We start from the raw sequence: 23464 nt of genomic DNA, 5'->3' as shown, positions 1-23464 counted from the left end.
AGATTATATAGTCTTCCATTACCTCCCAGATAATCTCAATGCAAAAAATTACGAAAAGTGGTGGCCCCCCTGATAGTAGATGAATGCGAATAAGAAATCATAATGATAATAGTAGTAATAATAATAATAACGGTCTAGCTAGTTGCTAGGACCGTAAGGATCGTTATCAGTCAGCCAAAATGTTCAAATCCACTTCAGCCGGGGGTGTAAGGGGAAAAAACCCTGAGTCCACTGGTGTGTATCATATCCAAATGTTGTTAGTCCTTTAGTGTAAGCAGGATTTATCGTCAACAGTATGGTATATAATAGGGGTGGACGGTATGGTCTAAAATTTATATCACGGTATAATTTGAAGCATAGACGGTAACGGTATATATCACGGTATCATCGTTTTTGATTAAAAAAAAATTATTTTATATAATTTTAAATTTTTTTTTATAAAATATATATATTATATAATTAGACTTGTACTTGTATTATCTGCGAGACATCGCCACCACGCAACAAGCTCCACTGTCTGTGTGTACTCTAGTAGCCTCCAGCTACGGCCAGGATTCTCTGGAGCTGCACCTGGACCCATACTCGAGTAGCCTCGAGCAGAGCTACGGCCAGGATTCTCCGGCGCTGCACCTGGACCCTATTGGCATAACGTTACTTAACTGTGCTCAGCAAGCCCTCAGCTCGAATACGCATCGAATCAGTGTTATAAGACATTGATATCAGGAGCTATCTGTAGCTACTGCTAGCCGGATATATAACGTTAATACAACGCCTCAGTGAATTATTTAGTTCAATGGGACATTTCGTTTTGAACAGTGAACTAGCTTGCGCTAACGTGAGCTAACAGGTAGCATACACGTCTCTCTACTAGACTTTGTGGAGCGTTTGTTGATGTCAGGAGCTATCGGTAGCTGGCCGACTAGATACCGTTCGGTTAGACAATGCCTCATCATGTATTAAACTAAAAGTGAATAGTTGACTGGGTCATTTTGTAACGGTAGCTAAGCTAACGTTAGCTCAGGGAGACGCCGCCGTCTTCCCGTGTCTATACGTTACTATATGAATTGAAAATGGGGGACCCTGATGGAAACAAGACAAACGTCTTTCTCAGGTCTGCATCCCCTTAACAATTGTATGTATTGAGCCGTACTGTATTGTACCCATTCTGCAATCTGTTAAATAAAGTTCTCATTCATTCATTCATTCCCGTCCCACTAGACTACTAGACCCGTGTTTACATGCGTGCGGTAGGGGCTGGCACGTCCACTGCGCGAAGCCTCCTAAATAACTTTTTCCAGTTCGCACATATCTATTATCTATGACTAATTCTATCTATTTTTAGGGGCAAATGCGAGTGAAATAGTCGCGCTGTGGTTACATGACGTCATTGCTATTTTAGAGCTGCCCTACCGGTTACACGGTATAGTCAAAATCCATACCGTAGAGCAAATTCATACCGTTTATACCGTATACCGTTTATACCGTCCACCCCTAGTATATAATATGAATAATAACGGATTGTTTTTTGGATAGTGTTCCATTACCTCCTAGGTAATCCCAGTACGAAAAAAAAAAAAATACGAAAAGTAGTGGCTCACCTGATAGTAGACAGATGCAAGTAAAATAAATCATAATAATAATAGTACTAATAATAATAATAACAACGGTCTAGCTAGTTGCTAGGACCGTGAAGAACGTTACCGGTCAGTCAGAATGATCCTTCAGATCCACTTCGGCCGGAGGTATGAGGGAAAAAACTGATGTGTATCATATCCAAGCGTTATTAGTCTTTTAGTGTAGGCATGATTTTTTCCTTGTAGAAATCGGCTGCCAGCTCTGGAGAGTCAAATGTGTAGCCTTCCCCACCGAATGTCAGGCGCAGCTTAGCCGGGTAAAGCAAGCCGTATCTGATGTTGGCCTCGCGGAGCAGGTTCTTGATGTCTTTGTATGCCCCTCGGCGTCTGGATAGATCCGCAGAAAGATCGGGGAAAATGTGTACCGTGGAGCCCCTGAATGTTAGCCGTCCCCGCTCACGCGAGAGCCGCATGACCAGCTCCTTCGTCTGGGAATAATGGAACCGTACCATCATGCCTCTAGGAGGGGCCTTCTGGTGCGTTTTGGCTGCCATTAGGCGATGTGCGCGGTCTAGGACTACCGGCTTGTCGAAGGCCTCTTCACCGAACAGCTCCACGAAAAAGGCGGACATGAATGTAATAGAGTTCTGCCCCTCGATTCCTTCAGGGATTCCAATTATTTTTACGTTCTGCCTGCGTGAACGGTTTTCGAGGTCATCAATTTTGAGTCGTAGGTTAGTGTTTTCGCTTAAGGATTCACACAGTGTCTCCACTGTGGATGCACACAGTGTCTCTACTGTGGACAACCTCTCGTCCATATCCGCCAATGAAGTCTCCACGTGCTGTATTTTCTGCGTCTGTGTGGATATCGAGGCCTGGAGGACCGAGAGGGAGGTACGGAGCTCGGCCAGGAATTCTGTACGGAGGGAAGCTACCTCGGCACGAATTGTAGAGGTAATCAGCTCTTTCATTATCGCTGGCGTCAGCTCTGTTGGTTCCGCGGCGTCCGCCATCTTGTCGCCTGTACTCGAGCCCGTTTCCTCTAACTCTTCAAGTTCTGTCTTTCGCATATATCTTGTTGCATATATCTTGTTGCTGGTTGTTGCTGGTTTTTTAGGCATACCAAATGTCTGATAGTGTCGTCTGTTTAGTCAGAGAACATAAAATAATACTTTCAGTTCGAGCCAAGTCAAATGGGCTGTAGTAAAACTTAATTTCTCACGGAGCTACTCTCATGTGCGTCGTTACGCCGCCATCTTGGAAAAGCGCTTTTGACAGCTGCACTCTCACCTTGTCATCGACAAACTTAATCCCCATGTTGGAGCTATGTGTGGAACTACACAGTCCTGGGTGCACAGGGAGTAGAGGAGGAGGACACAGTCCTGGGTGTACAGGGAGTAGAGGAGGAGGCTCAGGACACAGTCCTGGGTGCACAGGGAGTAGAGGAGGAGGACACAGTCCTGGGTGTACAGGGAGTAGAGGAGGAGGACACAGTCCTGGGTGTACAGGGAGTAGAGGAGGAGGACACAGTCCTGGGTGTACAGGGAGTAGAGGAGGGGGCTCAGGACACAGTCCTGGGTGTACAGGGAGTAGAGGAGGGGGCTCAGGACACAGTCCTGGGTGTACAGGGAGTAGAGGAGGAGGACACAGTCCTGGGTGTACAGGGAGTAGAGGAGGAGGCTCAGGACACAGTCCTGGGTGTACAGGGAGTAGAGGAGGAGGACACAGTCCTGGGTGTACAGGGAGTAGAGGAGGAGGACACAGTCCTGGGTGTACAGGGAGTAGAGGAGGAGGACACAGTCCTGGGTGTACAGGGAGTAGAGGAGGAGGACACAGTCCTGGGTGTACAGGGAGTAGAGGAGGAGGCTCAGGACACAGTCCTGGGTGTACAGGGAGTAGAGGAGGAGGACACAGTCCTGGGTGTGTGTGTGTGTGTGTGTGTGTGTGTGTGTGTGTGTGTGTGTGTGTGTGTGTGTGTGTGTGTGTGTGTGTGTGTGTGTGTGTGTGTGTGTGTGTGTGTGTGTGTGTACGTACGTACCAGTAGTGGGGGTGGTGCGGTCGTGGTGAGTTCTCTGAACTGGGAGTGTCTTCAAGGTGGGCGTTGGCAACCTCCCCTCGTCTCTGCAAGCACACACATTACAGTGTTAGTGTGTGTGTGTTATCATTGTGGGTTAGTGTGTTATTATTGTGTGTTTGTGTGTTACTATGTGTGTGTGTTAGTACGTGTGTGTTATTATTGTGTGTTATTGTGCATTATAGGTCATGGGTGTGTGTGCGTGTGCGTGTGTGTGTGTGTGTGTGTAGAGCAACTCTGAACATCAGATATAACAGAGAGTCTTTGAGTCTGTTGTGTTGTGATATTTATGTTCAGTAACTGTTATATTAGTGTCTGTTGTGTAACTTGTGTTGTGATGTTTATGTTCAGTAACTGTTATGGTTAGTGTTACAAAGGGTCAGATTAAACCGAATATATATATTTATTGCTTGAGATCCCTTGTATAATATTTGTATATCGTTTGATATCCCTTGTATATTCTTTGTATATATACACGGAATATCCCTTTACCTGGGTACAAACCAGACCATAATATTCGTTCTCCTATTGGACAGCGACCCCTAGGCGCCAACGACCATACCCCCAATGGCAAGTTCAAAGGCAACGCCAAGGCATGTCTCAACATGTCCAGGTTTGCGCAGTAATACGAGACAGAACTGAGGTTGGCTCTAGATAATTCACCTTACGTATAAATACGGCGCAGGTGGAAACAGCAGCAATTCGTTCATTACTTAGCACTAAAACGTTGATGCCTTCACCACGAGACAACGTGTAGTGAAGTGGGCAACTTTGCCCCTGAATAGAGCCTTGAGAACCGCGTGCGAATAGATTGCTAAAGTGTCAGAGTTTAACGCAGTACCGTTGAGTTCGACTTATTCTAATGTGAAGTAATAGTCTATCATTTATAGTGTATCGTGCGGCTACCGTTCTTCAGTGACCAGCATTACCACCGGTTCGTCGTGTATATAGCTAGTGCACTTATCCAGGCTGGGCGGCCTAAACTCGTGCCCCCACCCGAGGAGTCCTAGACGAGAACCGTTGGATATGTACATCGGAGAACCTACACCGGCGACTGCAGAACCTTTTCTGGTTGGATTATATTGCTTTGGTACCGTGACTGCTGGAGCAGAGAACCGTCTACCCCACTATCGTGTGGGATCTACCCCCCGTGAGGAGCATCCCTCGAGCCCGCCTCTAGGAGGAGGCTGGCTAGCTTTCATCCATGCTGTCGAGCATACTGGATTATAGCTGTTGCTTTGTCTACCGATCAAGGGAGTACTGCACTGGTTCCTGTATCTGGAACCTCGTTATTCCTCGTTGACCCAGACTTTGCATCCGAACATTCCTCTACCCTGCCGGCTTACACCCGGAGGGAACCCCCCAGTGTCTCCAGCTGGTACTAGTGTGCCTTATGTAATTGCTATGCTACAGGTGGCGTCAGTTTAGACCCATCTTACTATTCTCATTGACTTACGCTCTTGACCTACTTTACGTGTGTTCTTCGCCTTACAAGCGCGAGTATAATTCTCAATCTGTAACCTAACGTTGCTTGCTCTGATAATAATAAATGCCCTCTAAATAGAACTTTATGTGTCATTGCCGTATTCTTGTGTGGGTGTTCACCATATATATTCATGTACTGTATGGCCAGTAATTAAAGTACATAACTAAGTAGTGGTTTAATAATACCATACTCTCAATACAGTCAGGGAATTGTACCCCTCAGTTACAATTGGTCCTAGGAGCCGGAGGGTATCAGTGTAATATCTAATATAATATTGATATTAACCATGGCCAGCGGTGAACACTCCCCAAGCGGCTCTCCCAAGCTAGAACGCCCGCAGCGCAGACGTCAGCCACCTCCCTATCTAGAGGAATACGCTGTCAGTCTAATACCTAGCTTTAAACAGACGTTAAATGCGGATAAAGCGGATAGTCAAAGCATGTCAAATCCTACCGACCAGGCGACCCTGCCAGTAGAGACCCTAGTGGGTTCTAACGAAACTGACCAAGCTCACGGGGGGGACCAGGGGGGACATGACATGACTATACCCCCAGACAACGTCAACGGTATAATCCCCGGAGAGCTCCAGGATAAAGAAAGCGCTCCAGGGACAGAACCCGACACACAACCAGAAGAGAATCGCGCCCAGGAGATGGACCTCGGGGCGCGCCAAGAGAACAGATCTCCAACGAGCACTGTCAGAAGCCGATCACCTCCGTCAGTGTCATCCCCCAGCGAAGCGGACCAGATGCTGGCGCAGGCATTCATCGCCACCCTGGCAGCCTCCACTGAACGCGATCGACTCCAAGCACAGACGCTTAGTGAGCGCGAACATTCTTCCATGGAACAAGAGTGCCTCCGGGCGCAACAACTAAGTGAGCGCGAACACTCTACCATGGAAAGAGAACGCCTTCAGGCTCAACAGACGAGCGAGCGCGAACAATCTGCAGACCAACGAGAGCGCCTTCACGCGCAACTCCAAGCGCAAGCCCTTAGTGAACGCGAACACTCTGCAACCCAGCGAGAGCGCTTCCAGGCGCAACAAAGGAGTGAAGACGACCGCATACGACTGGAGACCAGACGCCTCCAGACGGAAGAGAACATTGAAAGAGACCGCGCCGATGCACAGCGCGCCGCCGCCAATGCACAGCGCGACGCAGCCCATGCCCAGCGCGAAGCAGAGCGCGACGCAGCCCACGCCCAGCGCGAAGCATAGCGCGACCGGCTGCAGGCGCAGATAATAGAACAATTGATTGCCAGGGCGACACCCCCTCTCTCCGCACGGAGCTCCAGGACATCATCACGACAAGGGTCTAGGGCACCTTCCCCTACCCGACCAAGTGACCCGGAACCCGGCCAACAGAAGGATCCTATCTACGTCTCCGAACCCCCTCCCCGACCGGTCCATACGAGACCCAGCAACCGGGAAGAATCGGCCTACGCCGCCGAGAGACTGAATAGAAGACTTCAAGACCTAGAAGACCTAGAAGAGGAAGAGGAAGAGGAGGAAGGTCAAGCCCACCAGCAGCAACGTACTCAGGACCAGGAGGCCCAGTACAGCCCAGACTTCACCCCCGAGTCACTGCGCTACAAACCCCCGACTCAACTCACGGGTGAGTTTGACGCACAGTCAGCACCGAGGAACAGCACCTGGGTACCCGGCCTCTGGTACTCACCAAGTACCAGCCCACGACAACACGTACGGGGAGACTCGCCCAGGAGGCCTCTTCCCCAACGCTCACCGATGTGCCAGCCATCCATGGCATCGTACCTTGGCACACCGACGTTCCCAGACTTTACGCACGAGGACAGAGCACAGTACACGGAATTACGGATGTGCTTAGAGACTATGATGTCCGACGTCCCTGATGAGTCGTACAAATATGCCATCCTCCTCAAGCATCTCAAGGTGCCCAGAGCGCATAATATAGCGCTGGCATATTCCAACTCAAGCACCCCATACTCCGCGGCTCTAGTGGCCCTCGACCAGCGTTATGGACGCATATGGGACTACGTGATACAAGAAATAAGAAATATAGACCGTCTCCCCCCAGCCAAAGACAATAGAGCATTGGATGACCTCTCTATCAAGGTACAATCCCTGGTAGGGATGCTGGGGTCCCAAAAGGAAAAAGGGAGAAATGAACTATATGCTAACTCTAATGTAGAACGAATACTAGAGAAGCTCCCTCCAGCCCGCCAAGAGCGCTTTCGGCGGCAGAGAGACCACCGTGATCCCGACGGTCCCGAGCCATCCCTCCTAGACCTGGCCGACTTCCTCGCGAGAGAAGTCAGCAGCCTACGACTGGATACGTTCGTGTGGAGTGGACCAAGCCCAAGAGATGGACCTCGGAGATCTAATGATAACCGCCGGTCGGTGACCGTTATGCACCAAGCCGAATCAGTACCGCAGCACAAGAACCACAACACCCCCTCGACGAAAGAGAAGTGGAAGATTGTATGCCAGTACTGTGAGAAAGAACATTGGCTGTCTCAATGTGACACTTTCAAGAAGATGACCGCTGACGAGGTGAGTCAGTGGATCAAAGCCAACCGCCGCTGCTTCCGCTGCGCGCGCAGCCATATGGCAGCCGAGTGCCGTTTAAAGAAGAAATGCAGTGACGGCGCCCACTTGGATGTCTTGCATGACAGCAACAAGAAGAAACTCGCACCCCCAAGTAGCTCGAGAGTGAACGTCATGTATATCGACCCCGCCAGCAGCGGGAGCTCCCGAGTGCTCTTGAAAGTGGTCCGAGTGATATTAAGCTACGAGGACAAGGTCATGGACACTTACGCCGTCCTGGACGATGGGTCAGAAAAGACTCTCCTCCTCGCATCCGCTGCAGCCCGGCTGGGTATGCGGGGGAGCGAAGAAACAATGACAATCCGTACTATAAGAAGAGACCTGAAGACCATAAAGGGTGAAAATGTCTCCTTCACGATCGCAGCAGTCGGGCAGCCCGAGAAGCAGTATAGGATTACTAACGCCTTCACCAGCCAAGACATAGGCCTGTCACAGTACACCTACCCCATCCCCAAGCTGATGGAAAAATACGTGCACCTACGTCAACTACCTATACCGCTCATCGACGGCGCCACCCCGACCCTGCTCATAGGATCCGACCACGCACACCTCATCGTCCCAACGGACCGGGTCCACATCGGGCCCAGAGGCTGTCCAGCAGCAGTCGAGACCCGCCTAGGATGGACACTACAAGGCCCCCTCTCCAGGTCTCCCAACCGACCAGCAGCCACTCGTTGCCTCCACTCAAGAATAAAAGAAGAAGACACCACCCTCTTACAGCACGTCGAGAGGCTATGGACATTAGACGCAATGCCCTTTAAGAATGAAAAGAAACTCGTTCGATCAAAGGAAGACACTTATGCCATAACCCTCCTCGAGCAGAGGACAAAGAGAGTCGAGGTCAATGGAGTGATGAGATACGCAACTCCACTCTTGAGGCGAGAGGGTATGCCCACCTTCCACGCCTCAAAAGAAGCGACGGAGCGATATCTACTGAACACCGAGCGGCGTCTAGCCAAAGACCCCACTCAAGCCACTGTGTACTGCGCTGAGATTGACAAGCTAATCACAGCGGGACACATAAAGAAAATTGACATTCAAGAGGCCGATCAGACGACCGAATCATGGTACGTGCCCCACCACAAGGTCCACCACAACGGCAAGGATCGTATTGTGTTCAACTGCAGCTACCAGATCGGACTACAGAATCTGAATAAAGAACTCTTGCCCGGCCCAACACTCGGCCCCTCTCTACTAGGCGTGTTGCTACGTTTCCGCCAAGACAAGGTGGCCATCAGTGGCGACATCAAAGGGATGTTCCTGCAGGTGCGACTAGTGGAAGAGGACAAGCCCCTGCTGCGGTTCTTATGGAGAGAGAGGATCGGGGATGAGCAACCATCCATCTACCAATGGGAGGTCCTCCCTTTCGGAACCACATGCAGCCCATGCTGTGCTACGTTCGCACTGCAAAAACATGTCGCAGAGGACCCAGCAGCTGACGAGGAGGTCAGACAAAGTGTAGAGAGGAGTTTCTACGTGGACAACTGTCTGCAAAGCGTCTCGACGCCAGAAGAAGCCGAAGCCCTCCTACTCAAGCTCCGCGCCTCCCTGATCAAAGGCGGCTTTGATCTCCGGCAGTGGGCCAGCAGCGACCCTCAAGTACTTCGCAGCCTCTCCCCAGAGAACAAGGCAGCAAGCAGCGAGACCTGGATGGCGACCATCCCAGGGGAAGCCCAAGAAATGACATTAGGACTAGTCTGGCACTTCAAAACAGACTCGCTCCATTACAGATACACACCCCTGACCACGGAGCAGGGAAGGTCGACTTCTCTACCGACCACCAGACGGAGTGTATACAGAACACTCGCCAGACAATATGACCCGTTGGGATGTATCCTACCTTACACCACCAGGGCAAAAATGATTGTACGAGAGTTGTGGGACAAGGAACAGGGCTGGGACGACCCCATACCCGACCACCTCGCTTCCACCTGGAGAGAGTGGGAAAAAGAACTCAACTCGCTCCCAAATGTGAACATACGCCGCAGCTACTTCCCACCCACAGTGCGGCTGGAGACGTGCCAGATGGACCTGCACGTCTTCAGCGACGCCTCAGAAGTAGCCTACGGCTCGGTGGCCTACTTGCGGGCCCGAGAGGAGGGAGGAGAAATACACACAGCCTTCATCCTGGCTCGCTCAAGGATAGCCCCCCGCAAGCAACAATCGATCCCGCGTCTAGAGCTCTGCGCAGCCCTGGTAGGCGCGCAACTCGCCACGTTAATCCAACGTGAACTCACCATCCCGGTGCAAAGAACAATCCTGTGGTCAGACTCCATGACCGTACTCACATGGATCCAGTCCGATTCGTGTAGATACAAGGTCTTCGTGGGAGTCAGAATCACAGAGATCCAAGACTTAACAGAATCAGCATGCTGGAGGTACGTGGACACGAAACAGAACCCAGCAGATGTCATCACACGGGGGATGTCCCTAGATGACCTCACACGTCACAATATCTACAGTGACGGTCCCGAGTTCCTCAAGCTCCCGGAAGAAGAGTGGCCTAACCCCACCCCACGGGAGGCTAGTCAAGAGGAGGCAGAGATGAAGAAATCTATGTTCTGTGGGTTGACGCACACACCAGTCCCCACCGACCCTAACATAGACGACTGCCCCACCCTTGAGAGTGCGCAGTTGGAGACATTCCTGTGGCACCACCCTGAGGTTCCCTCCACTACTGACATTAACGCCGCTAACTACGAAGAAGCAGAACTCCTTCTGCTACAGCGAGCCCAAAGAGACTCGTTCCCCGAGGAGCTAGACTGTCTGCAGGGATCAAAGCCAGTCCCGTCAGACAGCAGACTGCTCCACCTGGCTCCTGAGCGTGACGCCCATGACCTCATCAGAGTGGGTGGTCGTCTGAGACGAGCCCCGGACTTAACGGATGACGTCAAGTTCCCTATAGTCCTCAACAGCCGACACAAGGTCACCGAGCTCATCATAAAGAAATACGACGAGGATGTGCACCACGCTGGGGCAGAGAGAGTCTTCGCTGAGATCCGACGTCGCTATTGGATACTGAATGGAAGAGAAGCAGTACGACGCTTCCAGCGGACCTGTCTAGACTGTCGCAAGTGGCGAGCACAGCCCAGTATACCCAGGATGGCTGACCTGCCTCCCTGTCGCCTCCGACTTGGCGACAAGCCCTTTCACTCCACCGGCATGGACTGCTTCGGCCCGCTGTACGTGAAGAAAGGAAGAGGGACGGAGAAGAGGTGGGGCATTGTATTCAAATGCATGACCACCCGAGCAATACACATAGAACTCCTTCCGACCATGAGAACGGACTCATTCCTCATGGCCTTCCGGAGATTCACAGCGCGAAAGGGAAAACCGTCTATATTATTGTCTGATCACGGGACAAACTTCAAAGGCGGAGAAAGAGAGCTGAGAGAGAGCTTCCAAGCTATGGGCCCAGAACTTAAGACCCACCTCACTCCCTCTCAGATTGACTTCCAGTTTAACCCCCCGAACGCCCCTCACTTCGGGGGAACCTGGGAACGAGAAGTACGTTCAATAAAGACAGCCCTGTACGCCGTGCTTGGGGCCCAGACCGTGGCTGAAGAAGTCCTCACGACAGTCCTCACAGAGATCGAGGGAGTATTGAACTCAAAGCCCCTCGGTTACGTCTCAAGTGATGTAGCTGATGTCGACCCAGTCACCCCCAACACTCTCTTGATGGGGCGGCTGGACCCCGCGCTCCCACAGACGGTGTACAGACCCGAAGAAGCGAACGGCCGAAGAATGTGGAGGTACAGTCAAGTATTGGCTGACAAGTTTTGGAACAGTTTCCTCCTCCACTACCTACCGTCTCTACAAACCCGCCAGAAATGGGTAAAAAATAGAGACAACTTGACGGAGGACACAGTCGTCATGATCGTGGACCAGTCACTACCCCGAGCTATGTGGCCGGCCGGCCGCGTAAGCAAAGTGATCACTGGTGCCGACGGAAAGGTCAGAGCGGCAGAAGTTCTTGTCCAGGGACGGACATACACCCGACTTGTGGCGAGGCTGATAGAGTTGCCAAGGCTCCCTGACTCCCCTGATGACGATCATGACCCACTGACTTTATAAATTGCCCTACTCCCCACAACGGACATTGAGTAGTTGACAAGACGATTAATCTGTCTTTGCTTTATCTAATTAGGTGCGGACTAATTAGGAGGCGGCTGTTACAAAGGGTCAGATTAAACCGAATATATATATTTATTGCTTGAGATCCCTTGTATAATATTTGTATATCGTTTGATATCCCTTGTATATTCTTTGTATATATACACGGAATATCCCTTTACCTGGGTACAAACCAGGCCATAATATTCGTTCTCCTATTGGACAGCGACCCCTAGGCGCCAACGACCATACCCCCAATGGCAAGTTCAAAGGCAACGCCAAGGCATGTCTCAACATGTCCAGGTTTGCGCAGTAATACGAGACAGAACTGAGGTTGGCTCTAGATAATTCACCTTACGTATAAATACGGCGCAGGTGGAAACAGCAGCAATTCGTTCATTACTTAGCACTAAAACGTTGATGCCTTCACCACGAGACAACGTGTAGTGAAGTGGGCAACTTTGCCCCTGAATAGAGCCTTGAGAACCGCGTGCGAATAGATTGCTAAAGTGTCAGAGTTTAACGCAGTACCGTTGAGTTCGACTTATTCTAATGTGAAGTAATAGTCTATCATTTATAGTGTATCGTGCGGCTACCGTTCTTCAGTGGCCAGCATTACCACCGGTTCGTCGTGTATATAGCTAGTGCACTTATCCAGGCTGGGCGGCCTAAACTCGTGCCCCCACCCGAGGAGTCCTAGACGAGAACCGTTGGATATGTACATCGGAGAACCTACACCGGCGACTGCAGAACCTTTTCTGGTTGGATTATATTGCTTTGGTACCGTGACTGCTGGAGTACTGCACTGGTTCCTGTATCTGGAACCTCGTTATTCCTCGTTGACCCAGACTTTGCATCCGAACATTCCTCTACCCTGCCGGCTTACACCCGGAGGGAACCCCCCAGTGTCTCCAGCTGGTACTAGTGTGCCTTATGTAATTGCTATGCTACAGGTGGCGTCAGTTTAGACCCATCTTACTATTCTCATTGACTTACGCTCTTGACCTACTTTACGTGTGTTCTTCGCCTTACAAGCGCGAGTATAATTCTCAATCTGTAATCTAACGTTGCTTGCTCTGATAATAATAAATACCCTCTAAATAGAACTTTATGTGTCATTGCCGTATTCTTGTGTGGGTGTTCACCATATATATTCATGTACTGTATGGCCAGTAATTAAAGTACATAACTAAGTAGTGGTTTAATAATACCATACTCTCAATACAGTCAGGGAATTGTACCCCTCAGTTACAGTTAGTGTCTGCAGTGTTAGTGTCAGGGTTAGGGTTCTGTTCACCTGTAAATAATACAGTATTATAACTAATATTACTACTGCTACTGGATTATATTCTGATCTGTTCTATTCCATTCTGTTGTATTGTATCCTGTTCTGTTGTATTCTATTCTGTTATATTGTGTTCAGTTTCATTATATTGTGTTCAGTTATATTCTATTGTGTTCAGTTCTATTGTGATTATTTCTGTTCAGTTCTATTATATTGTGTTCAGTTCTGTTCAGTTCTATTCTATTTAGTTCTGTTCAGTTCTATTGTCTTGAGTTCTGTTGAGTTCTGTTCAGTTCTATTCTATTATATTATATTGTGTTTAGTTCTGCGCCCTACCTGGCTAGGTCCAGGGCCTGGATGTAGAAGCTGCTGCTGTTAGCGCTCTCCTCTAGCTCGAGTTCAGCAGCAGGGTCAGGGGTCACGCAGGGAGAGCAGGGGTCAGTAGCCGGGTCAGTGGTTGTGTCAGTTGTCCTGTCTGTAGTGGAGACAGATGGCTCCCAGAGACTGTTGTGTTCCGACAGCAGCTGGTTGAGATGCAGTCTGGAGAAGTGGGTTCCCCAGCCTCTGGTTCGATATGATAAAGCCTTCTGTCTGAGTTCTTTCATCTGTAAATAATATACATTATATAGTATTACTATTACTGCTATTTAGGGCTGTCAAAATTGGCCAAAAATTACATTTGAATATTCCTTCTAAAGAAACACATTGGTTCGCACCATTTGAATATCTATTGTTGCGCATTATGTCCACAAGAGGGCAAACCAATACAACGGGAGACATAACTAGTAGGCTATAGGATTATAGGCTATATTTAAACAAAATAAATATCAACATACCTACACCATACTACTACTATTACTACTACTGATAGTATACTACTATTACTACTACTACTACTATTTGCATGGAATTGCCCTATTACTGATGCTTACACATGGAACAGATGACCACCCCCCACACACACAGTTACCTCAAGGTACCAAGGTGGGTTTCTGTCACCACACTGACTCACCTACAGACAGATAGATAGAGAGACAGACAGAGACAGTCAGACATATAGAAGGGACCGACAGATAAATATACACACAGACACAGACACAGACACACACACAGACACACACACACACACACACACACACACACACACACACACACACACATGCATACATACTGTGACAGACTCAGGGCCCAGGGGTGTATTGAGCTGTCACCAGATTGGAATTAATAAAATACACACGGCAGAAGGTGTGTTGTTTAGTGGGGAGTAAGAGGTTAGTGTAACCGTCAGCCAGTCCGTTATCCAAGAGAATCGCCGTTGTACGGTAGCGGGGGTCGGTACACGGGGATCGGTTCTCATACGGGCGGGGGCTGATTCGGGAGAAGAGAAGTCGGGCAAGCAGGGGTCGATACCAAATCGGGTTCTCAGACTATCGAAGGGTCGGGCACACAGCGGGGATCTCCTTCCAAACATAGACAAACACACAGACAAAAATGTCCTCTTCTCTCTATATCTCTCCTCGTCACTTACTTGTCTCTTGGGCTGTCACGATTAGTTGACCATGAAATGTAGTCGATTTGCATATTCATGATCGACACATCATATTGTTACTTGTATGCCTTTTGGCAGACGTTCAAAGTCATAACATGCGTAACGTGTAATCTAACTAGTGCGCAATGAATCATGTTTCAGAATATAAATAACTTCTCTTAAACCACTATTCATGATTCTGCCTAGAGCCAGGACTCGACAGTGCGCGTTTCACTCGCATTTGATAACTTGGTATGGTATGGTTTATTTCTTAATCCCAGAGGGGAAACATGGTTTGCCACCAGAGCGAATACACATATACAAACATGAAAGACACAGTTATATGATACAATACACTACAGGATACACAACACAATAGGAGAGCCTCTTATCACAGTGCTATCGGTGTTCGTAAAAATCTTTTTGAGCATTGAGGCATCAACAATCTGTTACTAAATGAGCTTTGCAGAGCATCGAAAATACTAAACAGTGGGTGGCCTACAAAAGATAAAATGGTGTTCAGTTTAGTCCTGGTTGGCTTGGCTATGGTGATCTCCTGGGCCCAGGAGTTCAAAACCTTTAATCCCTATCTGATCAGATCAGATTTGGATTCATTAATTTCAACTCATTATGAATTGAAAATGGGGGACCCCGATGTAAACAAGACGAAAATCTTTCTCTGGTCTGCATCCCTTTAACAATTGTGTGTATTGAGCTGTACTGTACTGTACCCATTCCGCAATCTGTTAATTAAAATCTTCAATCAATAGGGATTACAAGTTCCCTGGGCCCAGGGAATCAGGAGGAAGGCCAATCACTGAGCCAGCCTTTTTAATGATTTTATTTATATGTTTTTTGTCCGAAACAGTGATGCTGCCCCCCCCAGCAGAGAACAGCATTAAACAGGACACTAGCCAGGATACCTTGGTAGAATACATAGAGAAGTGACCTGCTGATGTCGAAAGAACGAAGTTGGGCTTTTTTAAACACAGAATCTGTGTTCTGCTTCCAGTCCAGCTTACCGTCCAGGTGAATGCCAAGGTATCTATAGGACTGGACTATTTCAACCTCCTGCCCCCTAATGATGACAGGAGAGACATTCACCTTCCTCCTACTGAAGTTGATGACCAACTCCTTGGTTTTTTTCTATGTTTAATTCCAAGAAGTTGGCATCGCACCAGTGGACAAATGAGTCAATCTGTTATGGTTTGTTAGCAACCCCAACAGCACGACACAGACAGGTAGTTCAGAGTTAGCCAAAAACGAAGGGCGTATTTATTTTCACAAAACAGAAATGTGCAACAATAATGTTAATCCATTTGAGGGGAATGTCCTTTAGCCAAGTAGGACTCTGCGGCTCTGCAGCACTGCCCTTAGCAGAGTTGACTCTGCGGCTCTGCAGCACTCCCCTTAGCAGAGTTGACTCTGCGGCTCTGCAGCTCTGCCTCTAGCAAGGTTGACTCTGCGGCTCTGCAGCTCTATGCTATCCCACTCGCAGAGGAATAAGAAACGGAGAATGTCATTAGTCCCAAAACGTTGAAATTACGAGGCAGAGTCCAGAAACAAAACAAATCAACAATTCTTCAGTGTTAAAGGAAACAGACAAAAACGGACGAAGGCAGTGAGTCCAGGACAAAAACAAGGATATCAGTTCATAGAAAAATAGTCTTCCAAAAGACTCACCAGGAGCAAGGTCGAAGTGGAAAACGAGGCACGGGTCCACGGAGGCAGAGAGAGAAAACACCAACAACTTCCCAGGGACGGCGGAGACGCGAAACATCTCACACTGGAGGAACACAAGAGGGAACAGCAGTAGAGTACGTGGTGACAAAACGACCCGACACTGAATGTTCTGCAAACCGAGTATAAGAGTCCTCCCCAGGTGCTGATTGGAAACTCCTCTCAGGTGCATGATGGTAATTGGCACTGAGAGGCGCGCAGTGCTAGGCCAGCCCTCACAGTACCTCCCGCTCCACGGGAGCCACCTGGCGACCTGCCCGGCCTCGGATTGTCTGGATGGGAACGATGGAAGTCGGTGATCAGGGCGGGGTCCATGATGAGCTGGCGTGGACCCAGCTCCGTTCCTCGGGACCATATCCCTCCCAGTCCACCAGATACTGGAACCCACGTCCTCGGCGTCGGATGTCCATGAGCCGGCGAACCTTCCACTGGGGGTGTCCATCCACCATCTCGGGAGGAGGCGGATCTGGGGCAGGAGGCATCAGGGGACTGAGAGAGACAGGTTTTACACATGAAACACAGGATGAATTCGCATGGAGGCTGGACGCTTGAGACTCACGGCCGTGGGACTGAGCACCTTCCGGATCTCGAAAGGGCCGACGAACCGGGGGTTCAGCTTCTTGGCGGTGGATTGAAGCCGGAGATCCTTGGAGGATAGCCACACCCTCTGCCCTGGTTGGTAAGTCGGCGCAGGGATCCGGCGTCGGTTAGCTCCCCGACTGGAGCAGCGCAGTCCTGGTGATCTCCCAGACACGACGACACCGGTCGAGATGAATCTGCACGGAGGGAACTGCCACTTCCGACTCCTGCACTGTGAAGAGAGGGGGTTGGTAGCCCAGAGATACCTCGAACGGCGAGAGACCGGTGGTGGAGCTGACCAGGGAGTTGATGGCGTACTCGACCCAGGGGAGAAACCGGCTCCAGGATGCAGGCTTCTTGGCGGCAACACACCGGAGAGCAGATTTCACGCTCTGGTTCATTCTCTCCGTCTGCCCGTTAGTCTGTGGGTGATAACCAGAGGAAAGGCTAACAGTGGCCCCCAATCCCTTACAAAAAGCCTGCCATACCTGGGAAGTGAACTGGGGCCCCCGGTCCGAGACGACGTCCTGGGGAAACCCATGGAGGCGGAACACGTGGCTCGTCAGGAGGTCCGCTGTCTCGGAAGCAGATGGAAGCTTGGGAAGGGCCACGAGATGGACCCCCTCGCTGAAACGATCCACCACTGTTAGAATGACTGTGTTTCCCTGGGAGGGTGGAAGGCCAGAGACGAAGTCCAACGCCACATGGGACCAAGGGCGGCTCAGAATGGGAAGTGGCTGCAGCAGGCCGGCGGGTGCTTGGTGAGAGGCCTTGCTGCGGGCGCAGACCGTGCAGGCCAACACGAACTCCCTGACGCCGTTCCTCATGGTGGGCCACCAGAACCGACGAGCCAGGAAGGAGAAGGTGCGGTGGACGCCGGGGTGGCAGGCAAACCGGCTGGTGTGGCCCCATTGGAGAACCCGGGACCGGACAGAGTCGCGAACGAAGAGACGACGAAAGGGTACGTTGCTCGGAGCAGGATGGAAACGTAAGGCACGCTTGACCACGGTCTCGAAACATAATACCCATTATATATAGGGATGCTCGATATTGGCTTTTTTACAGATACCGATATACCGATATTGTCAAACTCTTAATTTCCGATACCGATATCAACCGATATCACATTTTAATGCCGATTTCGGCCGATAATATCGGTAGGCCAATAATATCGGACATCATTTCTATAGAAATGTTAAAAAAAATTAAAATAAAATATTGAAAACCGATACCGATATTTTCCGATATCACATTTTAATGCCGATATCGGCCGATAATATCGGACATCCCTAATTATATACCTATTATATAACCCAGGCGAGCTACGTGAACGACTTTAGCAAAATTCACATAGTGCTCCATAACGCAGCTTCCAGGAATTAGCCCGGATCACTCTGAAACTATACAATATTCACCACGGGATAACACACGGACGTATACATGAAATAATTAACTCTTTTTTACATGTTGGACGAGAGATAGTGACTGTCAAATGAGCCATAGTATTGTCTCCATAGCTATAATATAGAATATAGATATAGCTCTGCAAACATCGTGACGCACAGTGAAAATGCCTATCTTTTAGCGTGGCCCATTGACTACAGGATGAGGATAATAGCTGGCGCTGAATGAGTTAATCGCAAATTAACTATGGACAATCATGCGATTAATCAGATTAAATATTTTAATCGATTGACAGCACTAATTAGTATATAACTGCAGTACAGTACATAATGATATTATTAGTATATAACTGCAGTACAGTACATAATGATATTATTAGTATATAACTGCAGTACAGTACATAATGATATTATTAGTATATAACTGCAGTACAGTACATAATGATATTATTAGTATATATAACTGACCTCATGTCCTGTCGTAGCGTCTCTGAGTCTCGCTGCCTCCTGAAGTCTGTTCTCACCTGGAGAACTGAAACTACAACCATACTCTGTCTTCACATTCCTGACACACACACACACACAAATACACAGATTAACAGACAGACAGACAGACAGACAGACAGACAGACAGACAGACAGACAGACAGACAGACAGACAGACAGACAGACAGACAGACACAGACAAACAGACAGTTGTAAGAAAATACTCATCAAACATAGACACACACCTGTGTCCGCCATTGGTTTGAGGAGGAGACATGGCCTTCTGAAGCGACTGTGACCTCACTTCCTCTTTCTGAGGCTGAGGTTCTTCCTGTTCCTGTTGTGGGCGGGACATCCTGTCTCGCTCTTCTCTCCTCTTCCTCCTTTTACTCTGAAAACCAAATAAATAGAACAGTTTTAAACCTTTAACTATACTATTACCATGACAACAGAACTAACCCTACTGTAAACCTTTAACTACACTGTTGCCATGACAACATAACTGATACAGGTATAGGATATTATTCTGATACCAGGCTAAAAAAGGTATCCGAGTATTATTTCCCCAATACGAAAATCTGAAACCAAGAACCAAATTATTTATATATATCTCAATCATTTCTATACTGTTCAGTAAAAAATGATGGTCTAAGTCTATACTGTTCAGTAAAACTGATGGTCTAAGTCTATACTGTTCAGTCAAACTGATGGTCTAAGTCTATACTGTTCTGTAACACTGATGGTCTAAGTCTATACTGTTCTGTAACACTGATGGTCTAAGTCTATACTGTTCTGTAACACTGATGGTCTAAGTCTATACTGTTCTGTAACACTGATGGTCTAAGTCTATACTGTTCTGTAACACTGATGGTCTAAGTCTATACTGTTCATTTAAAGTGATGGTCTATATCTATACTGTTCTGTAAAACCGATGGTCTATATCTATACTATTCTGTAAAACCGATGGTCTATATCTATACTGTTCTGTAAAACCGATGGTCTAAGTCTATACTGTTCAGTTAAAGTGATGGTCTGTCTCTATGCTGTTCAGTTAAAGTGATGGTCTATATCTATACTGTTCAGTTAAAGTGATGGTCTGTCTCTATGCTGTTCAGTTAAAGTGATGGTCTATGTCTATTGAAGGTATTTTACACTAATTTAATTAATCTAATTCAGCCTTATAAAGATTCATTGTTCCTTAAAGCATCTATGAATTAATCATCTCACCCATGGGACATGTACTGAGAAACACCTTATCTGTTGTGATAGGACGGCAGGCCTTATAGTGCCCCCTTGTTCCTCAAAGCATGAGAACATTCTTAAAATGTATCTTCTCCAACCAGAACAGACTGGATCTCAAGGACGTTTTGACTGGGTGAGGTTGAACTCAAGTAACGCAACACGTGACAAACGCCACTGCCTTTTTGGGGTGAACAACCATTACCTCATCACTTTATTGATAAGCAGGCAACTCCTTGGATCTCATATTTTCCCGTAACTCCAGCATCATTAACACCACGGTAACTCCCCTACATTTATCTGACCATTCCTTCATATCCTTCTCACTAACTCTCATGCTTAACCGAAAGGTCTTCACCCCAACTCAAACAGTCTCACTCAGACGCAACCTGCCCTCCCTATCCCCCTCCACCCTCTCCTCTGACATACTATCCGCTCTACCTTTGAGTGACACCTTCTCTGCTCTCTCCACAGAGATGGCAACCTCCACCCTCCTTTCAGCCCTTGCAACCTCCTTCAACAAGCTCTGTCCCCTCGTTGAGAAACCTGCCCGCCGTTCCCCACCCAGTCCATGGCTGACAGATCCAGTGAGAGAACAAAGACAGGTCCTGAGAGCAGCTGAAAGGAAGTATAGAAAGTCACGCCTCACTGCTGACATCGACACATATCACAACCTCTTGTTAACATTCTCCAAAACCATCACTAATGCCAAAGCTTCTTTCTTCCACCATAGGATCGAGGCCTCTGCCAAGAATCTTCGCAAACTGCATGCTACCATGTCCTCCCTCCTCACTCCCCCCCCCACCCCCCCCCCTCCCTCATCTTTCTCTGCCGAAGACTTTGCGATCTTCTTTGAGGAAAAAGTGGAGAACATCCGCAGCTCCTTCTCCCAAACCCCACCCATTCCAAATGCTGAATCGAGAACCTCATCCTTCACTCTGTCATCTTTCTCTCCCATTACAGAAGCAGAGACCCTGACACTGGTAACGTCGAACCGTCCGACTACTTGCCAGCTGGACCAGCTACCCTCCCCACTCCTCCAGACCATAGCACCAGACATCCTCCCATTCCTAACTGCAACCATCAACTCCTCACTCAACTCGGGGGTGGTCCCCACCTCCCTAAAACAAGCCAGAGTCACGCCGCTCATAAAAAAACCAACCCTGAACCCTACCATCATAGGCAACTACCGTCCTGTCTCTCTTCTCTCCTTCCTTTCTAAAACACTTGAACGTGCTGTATCCAACCAACTTACTGCTTATCTCTTACAGAATGACCTCCTAGACCCTAATCAGTCAGGCTTCAGGACTGGTCACTCCACAGAGACAGCCCTCATTGCGGTCACAGAGGCACTTCACTTAGCAAAAGCGAAAGGCCTCTCCTCTGTCCTGATTCTCCTAGATCTATCTGCAGCCTTCGACACAGTCAACCACCAGATCCTCCTTGCGGCCCTCGCAGGAATGGGAGTGGCTGGCTCTGCGCTGACATGGCTGTCATCATACCTCAATGACCGCTCCTACCAAGTGTCATGGAGAGGGACCCTGTCGGCCACCCGCCCCCTGCGGACGGGTGTCCCCCAGGGCTCGGTTTTAGGACCCCTTCTCTTCTCCCTCTACAGTAATCACTGGGTAACATTATCACGTCTCATGGCTTCTCCTACCATTGTTATGCCGACGATACTCAACTCTTCCTCTCCTTCCCTCCCTCAGATATCCACGTCTCTGAGCGGATCTCGGCCTGTCTGTCCGACATCTCCGCCTGGATGACGTCCAACCACCTCAAACTGAACCTAAGCAAAACAGAATTGCTCCACCTGCCGGCCAAATCCTCCCCCCTAACCGACCTTTCAATCACAGTCGAGAATGCAGCTGTGACTGCGTCCCCGACCGCCAAGAACCTTGGTGTTGTCCTCGACGACCAGTTGAACTTCTCTGCTCACATCGCAGCGACGACCAGAACCTGCCGATTCCTCCTGAGCAACGTCAGAAGGATCCGCCCCTTCCTGACAAAAGAAGCCACCCAACTCCTCGTCCAATCAACAGTCATCTCCCGCCTCGACTACTGCAATGCACTGCTCGCTGGCCTCCCGGCCACTGCCACTAAGCCTCTTCAACTCATTCAGAACGCAGCGGCCCGCCTGATCTCAAACCTACCGAAGTCGGCCCATGTCACCCCACTTCTTAGGGACCTGCACTGGCTCCCCATTGCTGCACGAATCCGCTTCAAGGCCCTCGACCTAGCATACCGTGCGGCAAAGGGAACCGCTCCCGCCTACCTCCGGTCAATGGTCTCTAACTACACACCCTCAAGACCCCTACGCTCTGCATCTTCTGGCCGCCTCAGACCTACTCCTATCCAAGCTCCGGGAGGGTCATCAAAGAGAAGTCGCCTATTCTCAGTCCTTGGCCCACAATGGTGGAATGAACTACCCACCCGTTAGGACAGCCGAATCACGTCCAATCTTTCGCCGTTGACTAAAGACGCACTTCTTCAACCATTATCTGAATTAAAAAAAAAAAAAAAAAAAAACTATAAAAAAAAAAATCTAACCCTAACTAACCGTACTGTCATGCACTTGTCCTAATAAACTAACCTACACTGTAGCACTCAACACTTTGATGAACATTGTTGCTCAGCTGATAGAGTTGTGCCCTTCCTGATGGCTTGTCGTACAGAACTTGTAAGTCGCTTTGGATAAAAGCGTCAGCTAAATGACTAAATGTAAATGTAAATGTAATGTATTTACCAGTCACCTAGCAGTACGTATCAAAAGTGAAACTACTTCATGGGAGGAGTTTACTTGTAATACAATCTTCTGTCTGTCACTGCTCATTATTCCACCTGCTTTCCATCTGCACTGCATTCCATCTGTGGACCTCATGCGTGAGGCCACTTGCGGTGGAATCCTTTACCTGTGTGACTAGAATAAATCATCCTTTGTTATATTCTGAAATATGACTTCGGCTCAATCCTTATAATTATATCAGATCCACCTGTTGTGTTATCTTCTACCTTTGTCCTGCGTGTGTGTGTGTGTGTGTATTTGTATATAAATATGTGTGCATGTGTGTGTGTGTGTGTGTGTGTGTGTGTGTTCATTGATTGATTGAAAACTTTATTAACAGATTGCAGAATGGGTACAATACAGTACAGCTCAATACACACAATTGTTAAGGGGATGCAGACCAGAGAAAGACTTTCGTCTTGTTTACATCAGGGTCCCCCATTTTCAATTCATCAGGACATATATGACATACATGACATACAGATAGACAGTACTGCTACATCTCTGCACTTTGTGTGTGTGTGTGTGTGTGTGTGTGTGTGTGTGTGTGTGTGTGTGTGTGTGTGTGTGTGTGTGTGTGTGTGTGTG

At 48.7% G+C, this 23464-nt stretch overlaps 1 protein-coding gene across 1 annotated transcript in view; it reads right to left on the bottom strand.

The window, feature by feature from the left end:
- Positions 1 to 23464, bottom strand: part of LOC311242128 (nuclear protein MDM1-like) — a gene marked incomplete at both ends in the record, with an annotated part of 67483 nt that overhangs the window by 28085 nt on the left and 15934 nt on the right. Inside the window, 5 exons of the mRNA XM_084331082.1 lie at positions 1867 to 2449; positions 2865 to 2920; positions 3613 to 3695; positions 13453 to 13721; positions 17230 to 17319. Coding sequence (XP_084187208.1) covers positions 1867 to 2449; positions 2865 to 2920; positions 3613 to 3695; positions 13453 to 13721; positions 17230 to 17319 — 1081 coding nt within the window. The remainder of the gene's footprint in view (positions 1 to 1866; positions 2450 to 2864; positions 2921 to 3612; positions 3696 to 13452; positions 13722 to 17229; positions 17320 to 23464) is intronic.

This window comes from Notolepis coatsorum (assembly GCF_963971535.1).
Source record: "Notolepis coatsorum genome assembly, chromosome: 15".
Classification (NCBI taxonomy): domain Eukaryota; kingdom Metazoa; phylum Chordata; class Actinopteri; order Aulopiformes; family Paralepididae; genus Notolepis; species Notolepis coatsorum.
The sequence above is the reverse complement of the archived record's forward strand: the minus strand, read 5'-3'. Positions and strand labels throughout refer to the sequence as shown.